At 43.2% G+C, this 22,450-nt stretch overlaps 1 protein-coding gene across 1 annotated transcript in view; it reads right to left on the bottom strand.

The window, feature by feature from the left end:
* The window catches only part of SRGAP3 (SLIT-ROBO Rho GTPase activating protein 3), a 246,744-nt gene that overhangs the window by 110,155 nt on the left and 114,139 nt on the right, over positions 1-22,450 (bottom strand). Inside the window, exon 2 of the mRNA XM_075005212.1 lies at positions 2,827-3,019. Coding sequence (XP_074861313.1) covers positions 2,827-3,019 — 193 coding nt within the window. The remainder of the gene's footprint in view (positions 1-2,826; positions 3,020-22,450) is intronic.

Here is a 22,450-nt window from a genome sequence, read left to right as displayed (position 1 = left end):
CACTGATCAGCCTACACACGGGGCCATAGTTAAGAGATCCGACACAGATTTACTCCACCTTGTCAGACTCCAAGACCACCTCACGTGGACAATAACATAATTTCTATTAAGGATATTTTAGATACAGGCAGATTTTAGAGCTGGGTCAAACACTAAATGCAAATGATTGTGTCACCTATTGTGTTTAAGGGCGGAAGACTGGTTCTTGCTCATCGAAACTACCCTGCAGAGCAGCTCAGAGACCTGGGCTTGCCTCCTGTATTCTTAATTGGGGGACAGTCTCAGGGGTGTATACATGCATATGTATAACTGAGGCCACTGATTGTATCACTGATGCACCATTAGTCTCCAACGACTTGATCAGCAAAATGCTGATTATTACTAGGCTCTTTACAGAGGCAAATAACTACCACCACTGACATGGCTTGAATTTTACAGGGCATCATTCCAGCATACGCAATGCAACGCCCATGCTCCATGTGGGCAAATGAATAGCTTCCCCAAGGCTCCAGTTAGGACACCAGCCAGCAGTAGATGCACATACAACAACCCACCATTGCTTCCAGCTCACAGAGCATATGCACATTGTTGAACCCACTGATCACACACTGCGCCTGCTAGGGCAGGTATCCTTGATAGAGGACACAGCAATGTCTTGAAAGCCACCAATGGAATCTTACAACTACTGAATGGTAACTCAATCTACGCCATGTGCATAAAATAATGAAACCCTGAATGCCACAGTCAGAGTAAGTAGATTAAACAGGGTTTAGTAATACAGAGTAAATAGGATTTACTAACTTAGCAGCAAAAGCAACAACTTCTCGGCTACAGTGGAAGAAGTGTGACCCTGGTGAAGAGAGGCACTGTACAGGGCTAGAAATTAAACAGGTAGAGCTCCATGTGTCTATGCAGAGAGCTGAAGTTCCTTGGCCTATGAACAGAATGACACTGGCAATATCTTGGGAAGAAGATGTACTTGCAAATAAAAATACTTCACAGCTGAGGCTGTCAGACAGAGACAGAGACAAACAGTGGAGACAAAGGTAAGGAATTTCAACTGCAGAGCTGCACTGGAAGTACACATCATTAATATCCTTCTCTCACGCTGCAGACATTTATATGCAGTTCACTCAGAGTTCAGAACCTGGGAGGCACACATTTGAAAGTGGCATACACTAGACAGGATCGCTCATGTTCTGCCAAGCAAGGCATCCAAGCTCAGACAGGCAGCCAGAGTGAGCTAATCATCATAAAGAGCACAGAAAATATTGCTGGAGGGAAACCAGAGAACAACTCAAGAGATATGCATATGTGGGGCACTCTCTTTTGCGGTGCATATCCAGAGATGTTCAGCTAAACTGAATTTGCTGAGTCAATGAAAAAAAGAAAAAAGTTACAGAGTCTCATTTTACAGGGAGTCATTCTTTCAACCTCAATCACATTTTTAAGATGGAGCCTTGGAATGACTGTACAGGCCAATCAATAACATTACAAATTAAATATCTTCACCCAAATGAAAGTCTCCCCAGATTCGAAAATTCTACCTGAAGTAGGGGGATTTTTTGTTTGTTTTTTGCAATCAAGAGTTAGAATGTGAGCTGACAATTCATGAGCTGCTTTTAGTGCCTGATCATCTAGCCCAGGGTCTGCAGCCTGCTGCTCCAGAGCTGCATGTGGTTCTTTAAGGGTTTCTTTGAGGCACCTGAAATTATAATTGCAAAGTAAAAAAAACCAAACCTCTCCTGATTGCTTTTGATCAACAGTGAATGCCTAAAAGCCCAAAATTAAACAGCTGATATCTAAACAGAAAATAATATCTATCTCAAAACACTGGATAAAGTATGTAAAGTTTGTGAATGTCCTGCAGTAAATATGTATCGCGTCACAAATCATTGGGTGCGTATGGTTCTTGAAATAAGGATTATAAAAAGTATGGTTTGACGTTATTTATTAAGGGCCATCTTGTATTCACATGCACTGCAGTCTTGAATTACTGAGTATTTTAATGAATTGGTGAAAAATGGCTGTTCTTGCTATTTTGGTTGCCAACCCCTGTGATCCAGCCTGACCCCAGGTATAACAGGCCTTAACTTTCACCAAATAATTCCTGTTGCACTGAATCCATATCTTCTGGTTCAGTTAAAACATTTTTAGAAAGACATCTGCTATTAATTTGAAAAAGACTTCAAGTGAAGTCGAATCCATCACATCCCTCATTAAGGCATTCCACTGGCTAGTTACCTCTATTCTAAATATATACCCTATATCCAAGATGAATTTGCCCAGCTTCACCACTCTGTGTGGGCATTCATGCATGTGTGTAATGTAAAAATACGCTTTTAAAAATACAAATACTTTAATTAGCTCAATTTTCAGAAGTTGCCTCCAATTTACAGTCTACATATATCTCTCAACGCAATTTAAAGCGCTTTAATCTCTAAGGACTTGACTACATATACAAATCAGGTCCTATAAAATGTTCCTGCCATTATTTACATTAATCAAAGAGAAGACACAGACAGTGGAAGCTGAATTTATGCTCTTTTGAAAAAAAATAAAGGTTCACATACTTAATGATATTGTTTAGAGAAACAAGTTTAAAGAGGCTAATGGAGGCAGCTAGTTCAGTGTGACTATACAATAACTGTCTGCAAAGCATGGTTTTTGATTTCATTCTTTATGACCCTTCCACAGTTAAACCAGAAAACAATGCCACTGTAGCATTAGCACTATTATTTTTAGTCAACATTTGGATTTTGCAGCCAAAGCTAGTTGCTGATGTGGGCTCTGGAGCATCTACAAACTCAGCAAGTTTTCACCTACTTGAACTGGTGTTCTCTGGAGCTGCGGATCTTGGAAGAAAATCGTTCTGCCAGCTTCTCCAGACTCCTGGAGTACTCTAGCTCAATCTCAGCCTTTCTCCGGAAGAATTCTTGCAGGTCCTGCAGGAGCTGCAGCCGAGTTTCTGATTGCTGTTCCAGGCATTTGAACTGTTCTGCCAACTGGGTACGGATTTCTGAACACACACACAAAAGAGAAGAAAGAAAAGTATTACACAAGACAAATTCAATTGAACCTACAGAAAAAGTGTATTTCCTTAGTTTGTCCCAAGCCTCACAGTTCTTACCTTTCCTATACTAAAGTAAAACTCCCATTAAAGAGCTCAACGTCCAATCCAAAGCCCGCTGAAGTTATGGGGAATCTTTCCACAGACTTTCACTGGCAATGGATTGAGCCCTAATTTCAGCATTTGACTGATCAGTCTCCTACGGAACTTTATTCCTTTTAAAAAAATACAAGTGTGGCAAGTACAGGCTGAATCGCTTTAATACAGAACTCTCTGGAAACATCCATGGTCTGAAATGATTTTAGCTAGCCAGATGTTTACTTATCATGGGTGTGGCCACGTTTCTCATGGTCCTATGAAGTCCTCGCTCTCAGTGTTCTGTGCTGTTATTTACCTTTAATTTACCCCAAATGTCTTCTAAGAACCCAGTAAGAAGTGGAAGTGTTGGTAATGCTGCTAGACAATATTGACCTTCTGTGGTTTGGCAAACTCTCTGGTTCAGTACAAGTCAGTAACAGTCATGACCCGAGGGTGAAGGACTAGAGAGAGGTTCAAACTGTATATGAGTGGCTGATGTGAAAAGTCATCCAACTGTCTTAGATAACTAGAAGACTGTACCCCTATTTGTGTAACATTCCTAGTACTTTCATATACTTACTATAGGAAATAACACTGATACCTACTGACAAATGTTGACTTCTTAACTACTACACTCAGAGGCCAAAAACAGTGATGTTTCCCTTCAAAGTCCTTATTTTTGTTCATTAACTTAATGAGGCCATTTGCATTTCACATGAATTGTACATCGTGTTTCAGATGAGAAGGAAGAGAAGGTACAGAAAAACCCTTTCAGACCCTCCAAATATGAGCTGATAGAGCCCCTGTGAAAATGGTTAGTTTAATGACGCTTTGGAGGGATGTGTCATGTGAGTCTTCAGGACCCAAGTGACTGATACACAATGTGTTAAACAGAAATGCAGTTGGAAGGGAGTGTACATGTGTGTGAGCACGTGTGGGGAACAGGTGTGAGATCTCACACTTAATCACCATGGTATTTTAGCACCTACTATTTCTTATATGAATTATACTTTAAGAATTAGATAAACCTGTGCTTTCATCTTGACACTGCTCTCATTCTATCTGTAGCTGAGTCATATTAAGTAACGTATCCTCCTCAGGAAACCAGAGCAATCTGTGAAGCCTGTTCTACATGCTGTATCTCCTTTTTATGTGCTGCAGAACTACTGTTTCCTTTTACCTTTTTCCTTTTGACAAGACTTTTATCTTACGCCATGAAAGATCAATTGCATTCTTCCAACTTTCATTTCTTAGCCTCTTACATAATGTGACCAAACAAGACTGATTCTTGGAAGCTTAACAAAACTAATTGGCATAAGGGAAATATGAACAAATCTATGTCATCCTTTTCCCTCTCAGTGAAAGACAAACAGGAGAGCATCTGTGGCATGGGGTGTGGGTCTGAGGAAAATGAACCTTCTCAATTGCTCCCAAAAGGTTTGAAAGGCTTATTGCCCAGGGTTTTTATTTCTCATTCTCTAAAAGGGTGAAAAGTCTCGGAAGACTGTGAGCAAGAAGTGGATGTTCTCTCTTTCAGAGACTGCAATTTAAAATTTGGCATGCTGCCCGCTTGGAGGGGAGCGCCCTTAAAGGAGAAAATAGAGAGAGAGCTGGAGGGGGAAGGAGGAAAGAAAGCTGGGGTGTGGGAAAGAAAGAAAGGCTGGATAGTATGAAAAGGTCTAAAAAGTGGCAACAATCAGAAGGCGCAGCAGCACAGACTTCTAAAGGAGGAGGCTGCACAATGGAAGCACCTAACGAAGGCGGTTAGATTCAGAAACTACGGGTGAAAATATTTCATGAGATTAGCAACTGCTTCTGGTCTTGTGAGGGTCAAGACTGTTTCCTAGAGGTGTGTCTACATTGAAACAGGGAGTGGGCCTCCCAGCCCAGGCTTACGGACATTTGCTAGTTCTGCCCAAGTATGGGTGGTGGCAAAGGCTCTCCACCCAACTACAAGCCTGCCTAACCCAGGCTGGCAGTTTGCTTCCAGCTCCACAGACAAACCATAACAGACCATATCGGTGACAGGTGACACACACACTGCTTTTCTTCTTTTCCACTAGAATCATAGAACACTAGGACTGGTAGGGACCTCGAGAGGCCATCGAGTCCAGCCCCCTGCCCCAATGGCAGGACCAAGTACCATCTAAACCATCCCTGATAGACATCTATCTAACCTGGTCTTAAATATCTCCAGCGATGGAGATTCCACAACCTCCCTAGGCAATTTATTCCACTGCTTGACCGCCCTGACAGTTAGTAACTTTTTCCTAATGTCCAACCTAAACCTCCCTTGCTGCAGTTTAAGCCCATTGCCTCTTGTTCTATCCTCAGAGGCCAAGAAGAACAAGTTCTCTCCTTCCTCCTTATGACTCCCTTTTAGATACCTGAAAACTGCTATCATGTCTCCCCTCAATCTTCTCTTTTCCAATCTAACCAAGCCCTATATACCCTGGATTCTAACTGTCTTCTTCAATCTGAAAATCTGAAGAAGTGGGTCTTACTCATGAAAGCTCATTACCTAATAAATAAATTTGTTAGTCTTTAAGCCACTACAGGACTGCTTGTTTTTGTGACGCTACAGACTAACACAGCTACTCCTCTAAGACTATAGACAACTGGGTGTATTGTAGGCAAGTATGCCCGTGGATGGGGCCAGATGGATACTTTGGCTGGTAGGTACATGTGCAGATTTCTAATTTGTATGTGTTCATGCCAGGTATTCACAAAGACGCCTGCAGGTGCATAAACCTATCAAGCCCTGCATTTCGCCAGTGGAGAGGGTGTGAAGAAATATCCTACATGATGCAGGAAGACTGCCCAGAGCAACTTTAGCTAAACCATCTGCACAAATTTTAAAAATGCTGATGACATATTTGTAATACATAATGTATTTGTACTGAGATTTGCGTACTGAGATTTATTTTTAGCTGCCTGCATCCAAGTTGAATAGGCTGAGTCTGCATATTGTCTATTGCAAAAAGCTAATAAACTCTGCCATGAAGCATCTTGGGTTCCATGCCCGTCCCAAGTCTGGATAAAGGAGGAGGGTTGGTCTGACGAGTGTCGATGCACTAATCATGAAACAACAATATGAATGAAATTTGATGCCAGTATGGGTAACTGATAAAATATGCCAGCTCAGACGGCTATCCATTGGACTCTTTTATCTAGGTCTACCTCTGTGCCTGAATTCCTAACCTTTTCTGCAAGTGCTGCTCTGTACATATTCTCAATTTCTTCCTCACCTAGCCTTGCCATGTCTCTTCTTTTCTTAAACTATGTTGTATACTTTTTCTTGAGTTTCACCTTGATGTTTGTGATCACTAGACTGTGGTCCAAGACTAAGCTTAGGAACAAAGCTGAGCATCTTGAAAACCTGTGTATTCAGCAGCATGTTGTACGGATGTGAGACAGGTGATAATGAAAGAGTTGAAGAGAAGGGTACTGGCATTCAACAGGAGTTGTTATAGAAAGCTCCTGAGAATAGGATGTTTGCAGAAGTTACAGCTATTTGGGTATATCTGCAGACTGAATAACGAACAAAAAATCAAGACCCTGGTATTCCGCATAATGGACAGTTTGAATAGAAGAGGTAGACCCCACAGAGCCTGGGTAGATGATATAGTAGATTGGTGTGGAGCTAATCTACAGAAACTAAGCCACTCTGCACTGGACGGGGAAAGATGGAAGGAAATAGTGGCTACGTCTACACGTGCAGCCAACATCGAAATAGCTTATTTCGATGTTGCGACATTGAAATAGTCTATTTCGATGAATAACGTCTACACGTCCTCCAGGGCCGGCAACGTCGATGTTCAACTTCGACGTTGCTCAGCCCAACATCGAAATAGGCGCAGCGAGGGAACGTCTACACGTCAAAGTAGCACACATCGAAATAGGGATGCCAGGCACAGCTGCAGACAGGGTCACAGGGCGGACTCAACAGCCAGCCGCTCCCTTAAAGGGCCCCTCCCAGACACAGTTGCACTAAACAACACAAGATACACAGAGCTGACAACTGGTTGCAGACCCTGTGCCTGCAGCACAGATCCCCAGCTGCCGCAGAAGCAGCCAGAAGCCCTGGGCTAAGGGCTGCTGCCCACGGTGACCATAGAGCCCCGCACGGGCTGGAGAGAGAGCATCTCTCAACCCCCCAGCTGATGGCCGCCATGGAGGACCCGGCAATTTCGACGTTGCGGGACGCGGATCGTCTACACGGTCCCTACTTCGACGTTGAACGTCGAAGTAGGGCGCTATTCCTATCTCCTCATGAGGTTAGCAACTTCGACGTCTCACCGCCTAACGTCGAAGTTAACTTCGAAATAGCGCCCGACGCGTGTAGACGCGACGGGCGCTATTTCGAAGTTGGTGCCGCTACTTCGAAGTAGCATGCACGTGTAGACGCAGCTAGTAAGGGAGGCACTGGACACCAACAGGCACTGAGCCCACATTTGTTGTTGATGATGAGGATGATGGTGGTGATGATGATGATAGCCAAATACAGCATTAAGGCTATATCCTCCACATCCTATGTACTGAGCTGGAATACTTATCTCCCTATGTCATCATTCTAGGGTATCAGCAGTGACAAAAGGACACACCTCAAAGTAAGGGACAGCATTGCAGGAGCATCTTAGGGAAAGGCATTATGATTCAGGGATCTATAATTCCATCTTTGTTCCTCTATTGGTCTACAGGATACAATAAATTGCTGCTTGTGTAATAAAGGCAAAAGTGACCTCCACCACCCACTCAAAGCCCTTCCCTCTGATATATTAGCTAAGTTCTCCTCTTACTCCAGAGGGCTAAAAATTTACAAACCAACCTTTTTTCAGTGGCTCAACTCTGCAGCCCAGTGCATTTGGGGATGGTGCCAAGGATTCACACATCTCCCATTATCCCCAGATCACCTGCTTCTTCTTTTTCGTTATGCCCCTGAGCATTCTTGCAGGCTGAAGGGTGACTCAACCATCAGTCTGTAAACTAAATCAGGCAGCACAACTGTACTAACATGAGTGCTGATTCTGATTGTCTCTGGGTGATACTGCAGTGTAAACAACACCCAGCTCACTACAGAGCTACGTACTCTTAATGCTAGTAAGAAATATGTGGGTTTATAAAAAAAAAAGTTGTAGCTCAGAGCCTGAGCTGATATCTAATCGATATACTGCAAATAAAATATGGTTTAGGCTGATTTATACCAGCAGAGGATCTGGTTCAATTTCTTCTTGCACATTTACTCTTTTGAAGTCACTGAAGTTGCCTCTACAATACCAGGCATCAACTTGTCCCAGGCATCAGTAACATAGGCCACATTACATTTCATCATGACAACACCCCAAGGTGCACGGATATCAAAAGTCTCAGCCTATGCACTATGCTAAGCAAATCTGAATACACACACAAGGAGTAGAAGTGAAATTTTTCATTATTGGAAAAAGTGCTGCATTAAGGCTCATTGAACTAACTGGACTGAAATTTCATTTCAACAGCACATTTTGCAGGCTTCATTATCAAGAAAGTGGCCTATTGGCAAGGCAGTGAAGGAAGATCAATATTTTGGGATGCTTATGTAGTTCAAATACTTCGGTACGTAAAAGTTTGGGCTTTTTGTTCTACCCAAGCACAGAAAGTGGTAGGAGTTTCCAGAAAAAGTACATATTGGTAGAAATAAGAGGAACTAAAATGTAAATTTTTAGCTTCCCCTATGCCTGCCTGGAAGGCTCTTGTCAATTTCACTTTCTCTGGTCCATCAGACCTCAAACAAGGCCAGCAAGAGCCCTTCGTAGGCAGCTAGGGAGCTGTCATTTCAATTTTGCCAGTGAAGAAAATCAAAAGTTTTTAGCAAAAGTGTTTAATTTTTTGTGAAAAGGAATTGAAAGTTCTTCTAATTAAAAATATCCAACCAGTTCCAGAAAATTTAATTTCTCAAGAGCCGGAGCATTCTTAGCAAGGCCATCATCAACTTAAACACAAAGGAGAGACTAAATAATACAAGGAGACCTTTGTGATTGGCAGTGGGGATTTTTTTCTCTTTTTTTAATATTCGTTCTTGGTGTCTAGGGAGACCTAATAGAAAGTACGAAAAATAAGGTTGGGGGACAGATGGGAATAGGGAAAAAAATAATAGGGAATAAAAGAAAAAAGCCCCAAATACTGGGACCATTACTACAAAATGAGGACAAATGGTCACCCTACTGGCGTCCCCATGTCACAAAAACTTTGAGTACCTCTTGCAAAAGTTTCAGCACCCTCTCCTTCCACTGACAGAAGTTGAAGGTACTCACTATCCTGCCATTTCCTGCAGGACACAGCCAAAATGTGGCTGTTGGTGCTTTGCTAATGGGGTCCCTCCAGACCGGCAGCAATAACCGCACTTTCTAGATGTACTGGGTCCAGAATGTATTACATTTAAATGTTACAGACTGAATGACATGAACACCACAGCCTAAACTCAAAAGGACATAAACAGACTTGTCTTTGAAAAGTTGCTACTTGGGAGCATCAGTCTGAAGGGCAGACTAGGCTTTTCCCCTGGTTCCTTCTGCAAGGTCAGCAAGATAGATCACTCTTGACTACAACAGTCACAGCAATCTAAAAATACCGTCCAAACATACAGCATGAAATCAGCATATCGGGGAAAAGAATTTCAATGACCCATACCCAAGTAATATAAGAATATCATTTCAACATCCCAAATAACAGAAGAGTGAACCCAAAAGCATGCACCCGTATGTATATATTTGTGTTTGTCTGCTAGTCTTCAATCTTTTTCAAATGTCATGAAGTCATAGTTCTTTGTAAGGCTGAACAAAAGCCTATCTTAATCCTATTAGGACAAGATGATCAAGGTTCGGTTCTGGGTCCTGTTCTGTTCAACATATTTATCAATGACCTGGATGAGGGGTTGGATTGCACACTCAGCAAGTTTGCGGATGACGCTAAGCTAGGGGGAGAGGTAGATATGCTGGAGGGTAGGGATAGGGTCCAGACTGACTTAGATAACCTGGAAGACTGGGCTGCAAGAAACCTGATGAGGTTCAATAAGGGCAAATGCAGAGTCCTGCACTTGGGCCGGAAGAATCCCAAGCATTGTTACAGGCTGGGGTCCGAATGGCTCAGTAGTAGTTTTGCAGAAAAGGACCTGGGCGTTGTAGTGGATGAGAAGCTGGACGTGAGTCAACAGTGTGCCGTTGTAGCCAAGAAAGCTAATGGCATATTAGGTTGCATCAAGAGGAGCATTGCCAAGAGATCCAAAGAAGTGATTATTCCTCTTTATTCAGCTTTGGTGAGGCCACATCTGGAGTACTGTGTCCAGTTCTGGGCCCCCATTAACAGGAAGGATGTGGATACACTGGAGAGGGTCCAGTGGAGGGTGACCGAAATAATTAGGGGGCTGGAGCATATGACTCATGAAGAAAGGTTGAGGGAATTGGGACTGTTTAGTCTGCAGAAGAGAAAACTGAGGGGGGACTTGATAACAGCCTTCAACTTATGGAAGGGAGGCTGCAAAGAGCCTGAAGAGAGGCTGTTCACAGTGGTCATGGATGGCAGAACACGGAACAATGGTCTCAAGTTGTGGTTGGAAAGGTCCAGGTTGAACATTAGGAAAATCTTTTTCACTAGGAGGGTGGTGAAACATTGGAATGGTCTACACAGGGAAGTAGTGGAGTCTCCATCCCTGGAGGTGTTTAAGTCTCGCCTCGACAAAGCCCTGGCGGGGCTGATCTGATGGGTTTGGTCTTGCTTAGAGCAGGGGGCTGGACTCGATGGCCTTTTTTAGGTCTCTTCCAGCTCTACTGTTCTATGATTCTATGAACAGCTATTTTGCACTATGCCACTAGCACTGAATGCATCTCAATCTATCAGGCTTTGTCGTACACCACTTACCAAACTCAAGCTAAGAGAGCTTTTTGCCACCACTTCTGCTTCAGGTGCAAAGCCCAGTGTTACCAGGGCCTTTCTGTTTATCAGAAGACAGCTGATAAATGTTTCATAGAAAACTTGACTTGTGTTTAGTGGCGGACACAGTAAAAAGCTTTGAAAAAAAATCAATATCCATATGCAATGTAAGGAACTATGGCTGGACCTTAGATATGTCTGAAACAGATCAGACAGAGAACCATTTCTGGCCAAAACAGGACACATGGCCACCCTAAAAGTCCTCTTTTTAAATCCTGACCCAGGCATTCCAACTTTTTGGGGAAATCTGGACTTTTCTCCCATTTGCTTTTGCTAGCTTACCATTTTCACCAAAAAAGTGGGTACACCTCCTTAAAGGAATATTTGAGGTTATTAAGTAGCTGGTATTTGTCCAGCCTGGCCACATTTCTATGCATTTGCCGATTGTCCAGAAAATAATTTTACCTACTAGGGTCTTTTACACAGATCTAAAGAGTTGCATTGTCATCACACTGCACTAGGATATCTAGGGTCAAAGTTGCTTGTTGGTGTTACTGGTTGGTATTGTTCCTCTACGACTGATTACTGGTTTCTGCTGGAGTTGTGCATTTGACATGAACATGGTCACCAGTTTCAAGGCCTGGCAGTTCACTTTCAGAATAGACACCAATGAGTTCATATGCTCTGGCATCTTTTTTATTGGATTTGGCAACTGTCCTCATGTCTGTCCATTAGGAAAACAGGTGCTTCCAGAAATGGAAAAGTAGTTCTGAACTGCCTTCCCTTCAGCAGTTGTGTTGCACTATAACAAGTAGCCATTACTGGTGTTGATCTGTAACCCAGAAGAGTGAAGATCTTCTAGGTGCGGTACAGTTCTCTCAGCCTCTCTATCTGCTTGGTAGGCAATAATGAGGGCTGCTATAAATATGATCAAAATCATATTTCATTTGGAATTATTTAAATTCCGCTGTAGTGAACTGTGGTCATTTATCCATTATATGAATCAAATTCCGAGCTGCTTAGATATGACAAACAGCTGCAAACTGTCCAAATTTCATGCATTTATTACATTGTGTGCCTATGGCTAGATATGCATTATTTCTTGGGGTATGATTTTTTCCCCACACCTTATGCATTTGTGTTAGAATTTGTCTCTTTTTAGCCTGTGAGTTCTTTCACCTTGCCTCCCGGGGTTTTGATAATGACTTTTTAATACTCAAAAATCTGTTTTTAGCTTCTAAGCCAGTTTCAGCTTTTGCTAGTTATTCCTGCCTTTTGTTCTGCTGTTTGATTCTGACTGTTTTAACATCTTTATACTGTGTCTAGGGTTAACCTTCCCTTCAGTTGGAGCTGCTGTGAAATGCTTTCAATCTTTTAACCCAATAATCAGCCTGTCTCTGTGATTCTGTGGAACTCAAAACATGAAATATCCATTTTCAGCCAATGTATACAGAACTCTTACAAAATATGCAATATTTTCTTTGAAAATTTCTTAAATTCTTCTGTTGGAATGTTGGAAACATGCTCTTGCATGAACCACATTTCTGAGTAATTAAGTATACATCAAAAATAGTCATCTTTGTGACTGTCTTCAATACATTCAAAGGATTTAAGCTCTGCTAGATCCTCCATAGCGTAAGATGAAGACAACTCCTGTAAATCTCCAGTTTCTTTGTGGAGCATGGTAGCAAAGCAAAATCATTTTTTTGATCCTCTCCACTCTGAAGGTTTATCTAAGCTGAAATTCTCTGGAGCACTGAAAAGTGGCATGCCGGTGAAATCCTGCAACCTTTTTTGATTTTTTTCCTGTTGTTTTCAGCTTCTATTGCAAGTTTCTTTCTTTTTCTGTTTGTCTACTACTGATTCCATGTCATGTTCCTCTGTGCCATATATGGACTGGCTACAGAGCTTGTGCAGGTGTGTTCATCAGGAGATCCTTTAATACTTTGCCAAGTACAGCTGAGGTTTGTTTAAGTCAGGTATTTTACATAGTGCCACCTATTGACTAAATATTATAATAGCTTAGAATTCCGTTACAAACACTATCAACTGGGATCATCAGGACAAAATCTAGGCAATTAGTCCCCTCAACTGAAAGATGTAAGTAGTGAGAAACTTAAGTCCTTCCTGTTTTATTCTTTCTGCCCTACAAGATCTAAGGCAAATATCATACAGAAAGTGGCAGGGGACTTAAGATTAGATATACTTTTTATTTTATTATTTTAGTGTTATCAGAACTATTTGTTTCTCCACATCTTGCTCATCAGCACACTTTAAACCCAATGGTCTCCAGCACTAAAGTCAAGTACCACTAGAGCTGAAGGCATCAATCTTTTAGCTGGTGGCAGCAGCAGTCTCATGTCCTGTATGCATATGCACCAGCCATGTGAGATGTGACATACACTGCACATACTTTTTTTAAAAATGTAAGCTTGGATAGGTAGAATTTGCTGAGGACATCACCAATGGCAAATATAAAAAGAGTTTTCTATGTGCAAGAACAGCAGAAGGTACAATAAAACATTGGATGTAGGTGATCAGTAAGAAAACAACTCCTAAGTGAAAGCACAAAATCATTTCACTCAGAATGGAAATTCTCATTTGAAAATGCCTGTGTAGGATCCTGAACAGATATTATTAAAGAAGAATACTGCAAAGAAAAATCAGCAATTCAAAAAAGACTCCCAAAACGCTGTGTGCTATCGAGATACAAACTTCCTGTTCACAGCTCTATGGACAATTTTCAAGTCATTAAAATCCTTGAGAGTCCCAGTAAAACATCTAAGAGAAAGCTAAAATGGCCATTAAAATACCCAGAAAGAGAGTTTGGTATTTTTTCAATAATACTCTTTAGATTGCAAAGATCTCAAAAAATGTGAACTTTCTTTGCAGCTTTTACAGTTCACCTGCCAGGCACTTAAGAATGTGCAGGAAGAAGAAAACCTGCAGAAATCTCATTATCGGCTGACATAATGACAACAATAATGGAACTGGAGGCTACAGACTGAGCCAAGTTCACCGAAAAGCAAAAGATCCTAGAAAACAATGAACACACTGAAAAAAAGAAAAGTAAAGTACCTTATGTAGGCTCCTTCTTGCGCAGAACAGAAGAGCACACTTATTAATGCAGTCCTATCACTTGTACTGGAAACCATTCTAAGTTGCTGGCTCATATGTGTTACAGGACTGGAGATTTCTTGTGTAGCAGTAAATGGTGTAACTTTAAATGGTTTTCTTAAAAGAACTTCCATTCTGGCCCACTCGTTATGCTATGTCCTCTTCATAGCACCATTCTTTGGAGGACAAGTTCAATCCATTGTAGGCTTTTGTACAAAAGTAGGCAGCCACAAATTTTAGATTCCTGCTTCTATTTTGTTTTAAAAAATGCTTACTCCAAAAAAAATGTCCCCCACACCCACTTCTAGTACCCAACATACCCAACTACCAGCCAGCCACTCGAGCAGACTCTTCCCAAGAGTACCCAACCTGATAACAGGACTCACTGTGTGCATATCTTGCATATTACCACAACCAAGACTGGAAACTAATGGTGAAAAAATAAACAAAATGCTGATTGAAAATGAGATTTCAGAACACTATCAAAGAGTTTTGGTCATAATGCAAACAAGCAACTCTTTTCTGCCTTGTTTTTCATAATGGAGGATTCCAGAGCATTGAACAAATCTCTACATGGACTTTCAGGTCAGAAAGAACCATCATGATCATCTGGTCTGACCTCTTGCACATTGCACAGGCCACAGACACTCATCCACTCACTCCAGTAATAGGCTCCTAACCTCAGGCTGGGTTAGTGAAGTCCTCAAATCTTGGTTTAAAGCAGTGTGCCCAAAACTTTTCAGGGTCACAGTCCCCCACCCACCCAGGGATCCAGGGCCATGGTTGTGGAACAGAAGAATGAGAAGGGAGGATGCATACAGGGATAAGAGGACTGGAGTTGGGGCCAAAGCTGAGGGCAGGGCTAAAAGTGGCCTGTGGCAGAGGCTGGGGGAAGCAGCTTGAGAGGGCAAGGCAGTTGCTGACCCACTGTAGAGGCCAGCAGCCGGGGCCACAGTTGGAAGCTGAGGCTGGGGGCAGGGTGAGCCAGGCACCATGCACACAGCTAGGGGCACAGCTGAAGTAGTGCTGGGATTGGAGCTGGACTAGCTCCTTTTCTGAGCCCTGTCATGCTCACCCCAAACATTCCTCCATGCCTCCTAGTAGTTTAGAGATTTCAAGTTACAGAAAATTCGATATTTACACTTGTTTCAACCTGCAAATGACCCGTGCCCCAGGCTGCAAAGGAAGGCAAAAAACCACCACGGTCTCTGTCAATCTGACACAGGTGGAATTACTTCTTAACTTCAAATCTGGCAATCGGTCGGTCTTGAAACGTGGGCAAAACCCACCAGGCAGATACCTGGGAAAGAATCACCTGTAAAACTCCGAGCCCTGCCCTCAAGGTGTCCCATCTTGGGGTGCTGGGGATTTTGCTACTGATCAGCTACATACCATTGCTGGCAGACCCCTCATATAATTCCTTCCACATGCTTATAATGATCAGTCTCAAAACCAGTTAAATTTTTCACTCCCATTGTGCCTTATGAAAGACTGTTCCAGAAAGTCACCTCTCTAATGGTTAGAAATGCTGAGCCTCGTTTCAGTGAGAAGGGACCCCCTGTTAATTCACCACTTCCTCCAACCTCTGGGGTTCTTCTCCTTGGAGGCCTCCTAGCCAAATGATGACAAGACCAAAGCCTTATAAATTAGTGCAATCTGACAAAATCATAGCCTGAAAGAGCACACATTCCTTAGATACAACACTTCTGGCATGTTATTGTGCCCCAATTCTATCCACCTGCTTTTGAAGCCAAGCATTTTGTATATTATACATTTTCAAGGATTAATAAGGACATTCACTAGAGCAGAGGGTGGCAGAGACAAATTGCCCTGGAATAAAGTTCCCTCCAAAAGCACCACTGATGTCTTTGCAAAGGTACAAAAAAAACAGTGTCATAAAATGTTTTTTTCCGAGTCCTTGCATTCCCCTTCTGACAATAGTTTCCTTCCCACACAAGGCCAGTGGTGATTTCATTACATCCCATATGGATTTTGCGTTCCCATTACTGCTGATGCTAACAGACTAGGTTCTCCGCACAGATCCCTCCTTTGCTGAGCAAACTCAGTAGATTATTTTCATATAATGTCCTTCCAGGATGCCCTAACACAGTGGACTACAATGCAAGGTGGCTGCTGCAACAGTCCTCAGCAACAACAGTGCCTCTTCATAGGAATGGGTTTGATGCTGGAGCTCCCATCTGCTCTTTCTCTCACCTTTTCTTCTTTCTAGGGAGGTTTGGGCAGCTGTAATTTATCTGAGCTTTCAATATGCAGAATTTCCCCTTAATCCTTGCAGAACTCTTTCACTGCCATCCAGACTAACAGAGAAAAGGGCCCCATGTTTGTGACATCACTACCTGTTACTATCCCCCACAGAGTAAGTAGGCTTTACAGAGTAGGCTTGACAGGTAGCCATTGGCCTGTGTTGGAAGTGGTGTAGTGCTATCAAATCCCCACTTTACCTCCCAGATGCCTGTTGTTTCACTGGCAAAGCATGAAGCTGAATGCATGCACTTTAATGAAGTGGCATTTTAATAGAGGCTGTGTGCTGCTCCAGAGGTGAGGAGTGGGCAGGGGGAGGATTATGAGGGTCAAGTGCTCCCCTAGACTGGCCTGCTGGGGAAAAGGAGAGAGAGGGGCTCTGTCCTCCCCTCCCTGCACCTTTCCCCCTACACATGCAGCTGCTCTCCCCAGCCATTTGGCGGGAAGTGGGATGGACGCACTTCTGAGTGGGATGCAACCACAGCCTGCTCCCTGCCTGGGCTTGAGAGAGCCCTCCAGCATGCTTAGCCCTGACCTCCCTACACACAAAGCACTCTTCAGGGGCAGCTGGGATCTCTAGGTCCCTTTGAACTGCCATGTGGAGCAGTTCACAGGGACTGGTTAAGAGCCTTGTGCCTCTCTGACACTCTGTCAACTTGCGAGGGGGCTTGAGGGCTGACTCCCTTCAGCTCCACCCTTCTGCCCTCAGCTCCACCCCTTCTGGAGGTAAGGAGCTAGACCTCCTCACACCTTGCCCTGGCGTCCAGCACAGATGTCAGCCCCACTGCCCACCCCCAACCTGAAATGATGTCCCTACTCAGCTCCATCCAACTACACAGAGGCAAAAGATCAGTATCACAGCCAACTAACTGTGACCCAAAAGGCACTCAGCTGTGAGCAGCCACATAATTAGTGGGCACAACCAGCAACCCCTAGAGTTGCTGAAGATTTTGAATGGGAAAAAGTTTACTGGAAAAAATAAAACTGACGGTTAGAGGCCCCTGTAATGCAGAAGACAGAGGCGGTAAATACGGGACAGAAGGGACATAATTTAATGCTCCAAACATTTCTGCATGTCACTCATTCACATCATTGCAGAGCTTTCATTGTTCCTTTCTTGCTGCCATAGCTACTTTCCTGCTGCCTTAACCACTTACCCTTCTTTCAATCAAAAATGAGCTAGTTGCTCTTAAGTAGCCTTTTCAAATAACAAAAGGCTCCAGCCAAGCCAAGAAGGCTTCTTCGCTCAGTGCCTGCTGCCTAGGGAACCTGCAGGCAAGTTCAGGAGGGCACACGTTCTTCCTTGCACTCACACACTGCAGCCAGATGTCCTTGTGATGGAATAACAGGCATTTGCTGCTGGAGATGCTCGTCCTGATTTCCCAATTTCCTCCCTCTCCAATTTAGCCTTCTTCCTGCTTTCTAATAACCTGCTGCTCCACTTAGAGCACAAAAAGGCCAGATCCTGAACTTGGGCAAATCAACATTCCTTCCTGGAAGTCAGTGGGATTCTTCCAAACTACACCTCAGGCAGATCTGGCCTGGTAGTCTGCAAAGATTAAGAAAACAAAGCCACACCATTAGCAGCATTGTTTTATGGCCATCTGTTTCATCAACTCTGTCTGCTACTGATGTATTAAATAGTAATAAAAGGCTTATTGGTCAAATACCAATTATAGTCATGACGCTACACAAATACAAGGCAGTTCCTGCCTCCAAAATCAGGAAGACTGAGATGAAAAGACAAGAAAAACCCAAAGGAAGGAGTCCCATCAAACAATGTATTTGTCTCTCATAATTGAATAGACTGAACTGATTTTTGGGTGCTGGGTTTGTTTCCCTCATGAAAGAAATGGACCTTAAGAAAAAGCTTGAAAAAGGGGCAAAACAACACACAGGAAACTGGGAGGGATTTCCATTCAAAGATCTACCTGGAAAGTTCAAGTAGAGAGATTCAGAAACTGTAGTGAAAAGCTCGCAAGAAAAGGCTCTGAACTAGCAGTTCTCAAACTGCATTGCACTGAGACTCCTTCTTACAACAAAACCCCACCTGACCCACCACCCCAGGTGGCACCAAACCTCAAGCCCCAGCACCTAGGGGAGAGGGGGAGCAGAAGTCCATGAGTTTCAGCCACAGGCAGGGGGCTTATAACCGGACCCTGCTGCCCAGGGCTAAAGCCAAAGTCTGAGCCTGCTGTGGCTTCAAACCCAGGCAGTGCAGCTCTGGCTTCAGCTCCAGGCCAGGACCTCAGGGAAGTCTGGCGATCCCAGATCACCACTGGCAATCCCATTAAAACGAGGTCCTGACCCACGGTTTGGGAACCCCTACTAAACAACTCAACTGTCAGCAGCAGATGTGTCACAAAATCACCATCCTTAGCACATTTGCTCTTGGCTCTCAGACCCATTGTGCAACACCAGCATACCACATTTCAATGGGACATCACAGCATACCCCCAGCACCAAAGGGCATTCAAGTTACCCAAATGTACCAGAAACATCCACAGCAACAGAAAAACAACTAAAACAGGAAAGCCAAGAGTTAATTGGCTTTCTAGCTGCCAACCAAAGGAAAGTGCTATCCTTTTGCAATGCAGCCTCTGAGACACATTTCAGACATCATCACCAGCCATTTTTCTCTCCAGAAAAGAATCCCATGTGTACCAGCAAAGAGTATGTTACTGCAAATACACTTGGAAGGGATGTAACACACCTCACATCTTCTCAGTGTCTCTATTATTTGAGCAATGCAACTTTCCCTACAAGAGGCAGAAAACTAGAAACTAGGAATCCCCCAACAGTATGTATCTTGAAAGTTGTCACTTATAGGCTGTGCGGCAGTGCAGTATTTTCCAAGGTCACAGTGAGGTAGGAGGGTTTGGTTTTGTCCATTAGGAAGAGGCAGCCACAGCCTAAAATTAAGATCCAGATCTGGGTTTAGATTGCCACCTGCTCACACCAATACTTCCTTTGCCCAAAATGTCAGAAAGGGTTATTCCAGTTAAGTGAAACTTTCATCATTGGCCAAACCGTGGGGACCACCTTACTCCCTCCAGTTCAAGAGAGCCCCATAATTCTTATTCAAAAGTTTAAGAGGTGGTGAAGCACATAATGAAACATTATTAGGTCAGGAGGGAATGGCTTCCACAACCCAATGTGCCACATAAACACCAGAGCACAAACAATTGACCAGGTTTGGATAAGGAAAGTCAACATCATTGTTCAGATTTATTGAACCGTATTCAGGGGAGAACTTCTTTGAACGTCTGAACTTTTTGTGGTTCACCCACTATAGGTATTTTGGAATGCCCACAGAGTGCTAGACACTTGATTCCCCAGCTCCTGGCCCCAAGAACTTCCAATTTGCTATTGTTAATAAAAGTCCCCACCTCTGACTTCTAGCAAACATTTACCATTGTAAATGTTACCATAAATGGCACAGATCTATGAAGACACCTCCTTAGACACAGAAGTGCTGTTGTTATAATTTGAAATTTAAAGCAACATTAACACTCTTGGACCACCAAAAACTACTGTATCAGGCTTGGCAGGCACTTGCCAAAACCAGAAAGCAAAAAACAAAAAGTTGATCTGGTCAAGTTTTTGGCTCTATTTGGTTAAAATTCCTATACAATTCAACACGACTAGTTTTATCATTAAGGCATGCTACAGACCCAACTGGAGAAAAACAAAATCAGCAATTCTGCAAGCAAACAAGACAAAACTCTCTCTCCTTCATGTTTCCTTCAACTACATTAGAGAATAGGCTTTATAGATTTGCTGGCCTTCCCAATACACAAAACCAAACAAATCAGCCAAAGTACTTTCCTCCATAAGCAGTTTTGTTATTACTTTAAATGCAGAGGCAGAAAAGGCAGAGGCAATTATTCCTCAGTATTTTTTCCTGACATGGCAGGAACAACATGGGATGACAGGCAGGAAAAGGACTTCCCTGGCAAACAGATGCAGACAAACAACATTTAAGATCTATTATAGTACTGGTGCAATATGTCCTGAAAGTTTCTAGAACGGACAACTCTCTGATAGTGGGAGAAATGGCTTGTTCAAGGGCATCTTAATGGAGAGTCTTTCACTGCTCCACCATCACTAGAAATCCAAGACTGGGATGCTTTGAAAGCAGACAGGGGCAACGTGTCCGGGATGCACAAGGAATCACCCCGCATATTTTTTCCTGCACTCACCAGCAGCCCCACCAGGTGACTGAGTAACAAAATGGCAGATGAAATTTACATGTTGATAAATGCACAGTAATGCAGATTGAAAAACTTAAGTCCAACTATACATGTAGCATGACAGGGTCTAAATTAGGGGTCATCACCCAAGAGCGAGATCTTGGATTCATTGTTGACAGTTCTCTGGGAACATCCACTCAGGGTGCAGCAGCAAGACAAAAACCAAAACACTGTTGGAAACCATTAAGAAAATATATTGCCTCTATATAAATCCCTGGTATGCCCAAATCTTGAGTACCGTGTAAAAATATGGTCACTTAATCTCAAAAAAAAGGTGTATTGGAATTGGAAGACATTCAGAAAAGGGGAACAAAATGATTAGGGTCGACACAGAACAGCTGCCACAGGAGGAGAGATTGATAAAACTGGGCCTTTCAGTTGTCTAGTGGTGAGGGGATATGATAGAAGTCTAGACAACTATAACTGGTGTGAAGAAAGTACAGTAAACTCTTCCATATCCACCAACCCTGGGACCAGGAGGTTGCCAGATATTCAAATATGCTGGTTAACAGAGGACAGCTGGGGAGGCAGAGGCAGGGCTCAGGAGAGGCCCAGGCAGTCAGGAGATACAAAACCACAGGATCCCCGGCCAGGGCCATGGGAACCATCCAGGACTGAGGGAACTCCAGCAGTGACAGAGCTCAGGGAACCCCGGCAGCCCCGGAGCTGGGAGTTACTTCCATGCTCAGTTATGCTCTCAGAACGGAAAGTGGCATGTTTGTGACTGTTATTTGAGAGTTCCAGCTGAACGAATACCGGATAAAAGAGAGTAAATAAGGAAAAGTTATTTACTCCTTCTCATAACACAAGAAGTACCGACCACCAAATGAAACTACTAGGCAGCAGGCTTAAAACAAACAAAAGGAAGTATTTCTTTGCACAACACACAATTGACCTGTGGCACTCTTTCCCAGAGGATGTTGTGAAGGCCAAGACTTCAGCAGAGTTCAAAAAAGAACTAGATAAATTCCTGGAAAATAGATCCATCAGTGGCTATTAGCTAGGATGGGCAGGGATGATGTCCTTAGCCACTTCTTGTCAGGGGTGACAAACTTAATGACTACCTGTTCAGTGCATTCCCTCTGGGGCACCTGGCACTGGACAATGTTAGACGACAGGATTGTGGACTAGATGGACCTTTGGTCTGACACTGTAGGGCCATTCTTATGTTCTCTGCTGATCTGGTGGGTAGCACCAAAGAAGCTGAGGCCCAAAAGAATATGAAAAATGGACTAACTTAGACATGGATCCCCCAAGTCCAGGCCATTTGGCAGTGAGAAGATGTGGTAAAAGCTTGTACTATAGCCTCCATTTTGAGAGAACTTCAGTCCCATGGGGCTTCAGTTACTGATCACCAACAGTGAATTGTTAAAAACATTAAATGAAAAATATCTAAAGTTGGAAACCCAGAGTCCTGCCTTTCAAATGCACTGCAGCCCTGAGAAGCAGTGCTATCTCACGCTATTTGAAACACTACAAGGCCTTCCTGTCATCAGTGAAGGTCTTAATTTAAGGTTAGCTAGAGAAAAAGAAAGTGGTTCTTGAGTTGTGGGAAAAATGCTAAGAATGGGTGGCTAGAGAACTGAGAGGGTGGAGCAGATTCCATGGTGACTTCAATGAGAACTAAAGCAGGTTTGTGGCTTCATGTCCCATCAAAAGGGTATCTGTTGTTCCCATTCCATCTCTTTTTCTGGGGAGAACAGAGAGAATGCAAGCCATTGACTTATAAAGGAATAAAGCGTCAAGGATTGGCTAGGGACAGCAC

The sequence above is a fragment of the Carettochelys insculpta genome, chromosome 11 (assembly GCF_033958435.1).
Source record: "Carettochelys insculpta isolate YL-2023 chromosome 11, ASM3395843v1, whole genome shotgun sequence".
NCBI lineage: Eukaryota > Metazoa > Chordata > Testudines > Carettochelyidae > Carettochelys > Carettochelys insculpta.
The sequence above is the reverse complement of the archived record's forward strand: the minus strand, read 5'-3'. Positions and strand labels throughout refer to the sequence as shown.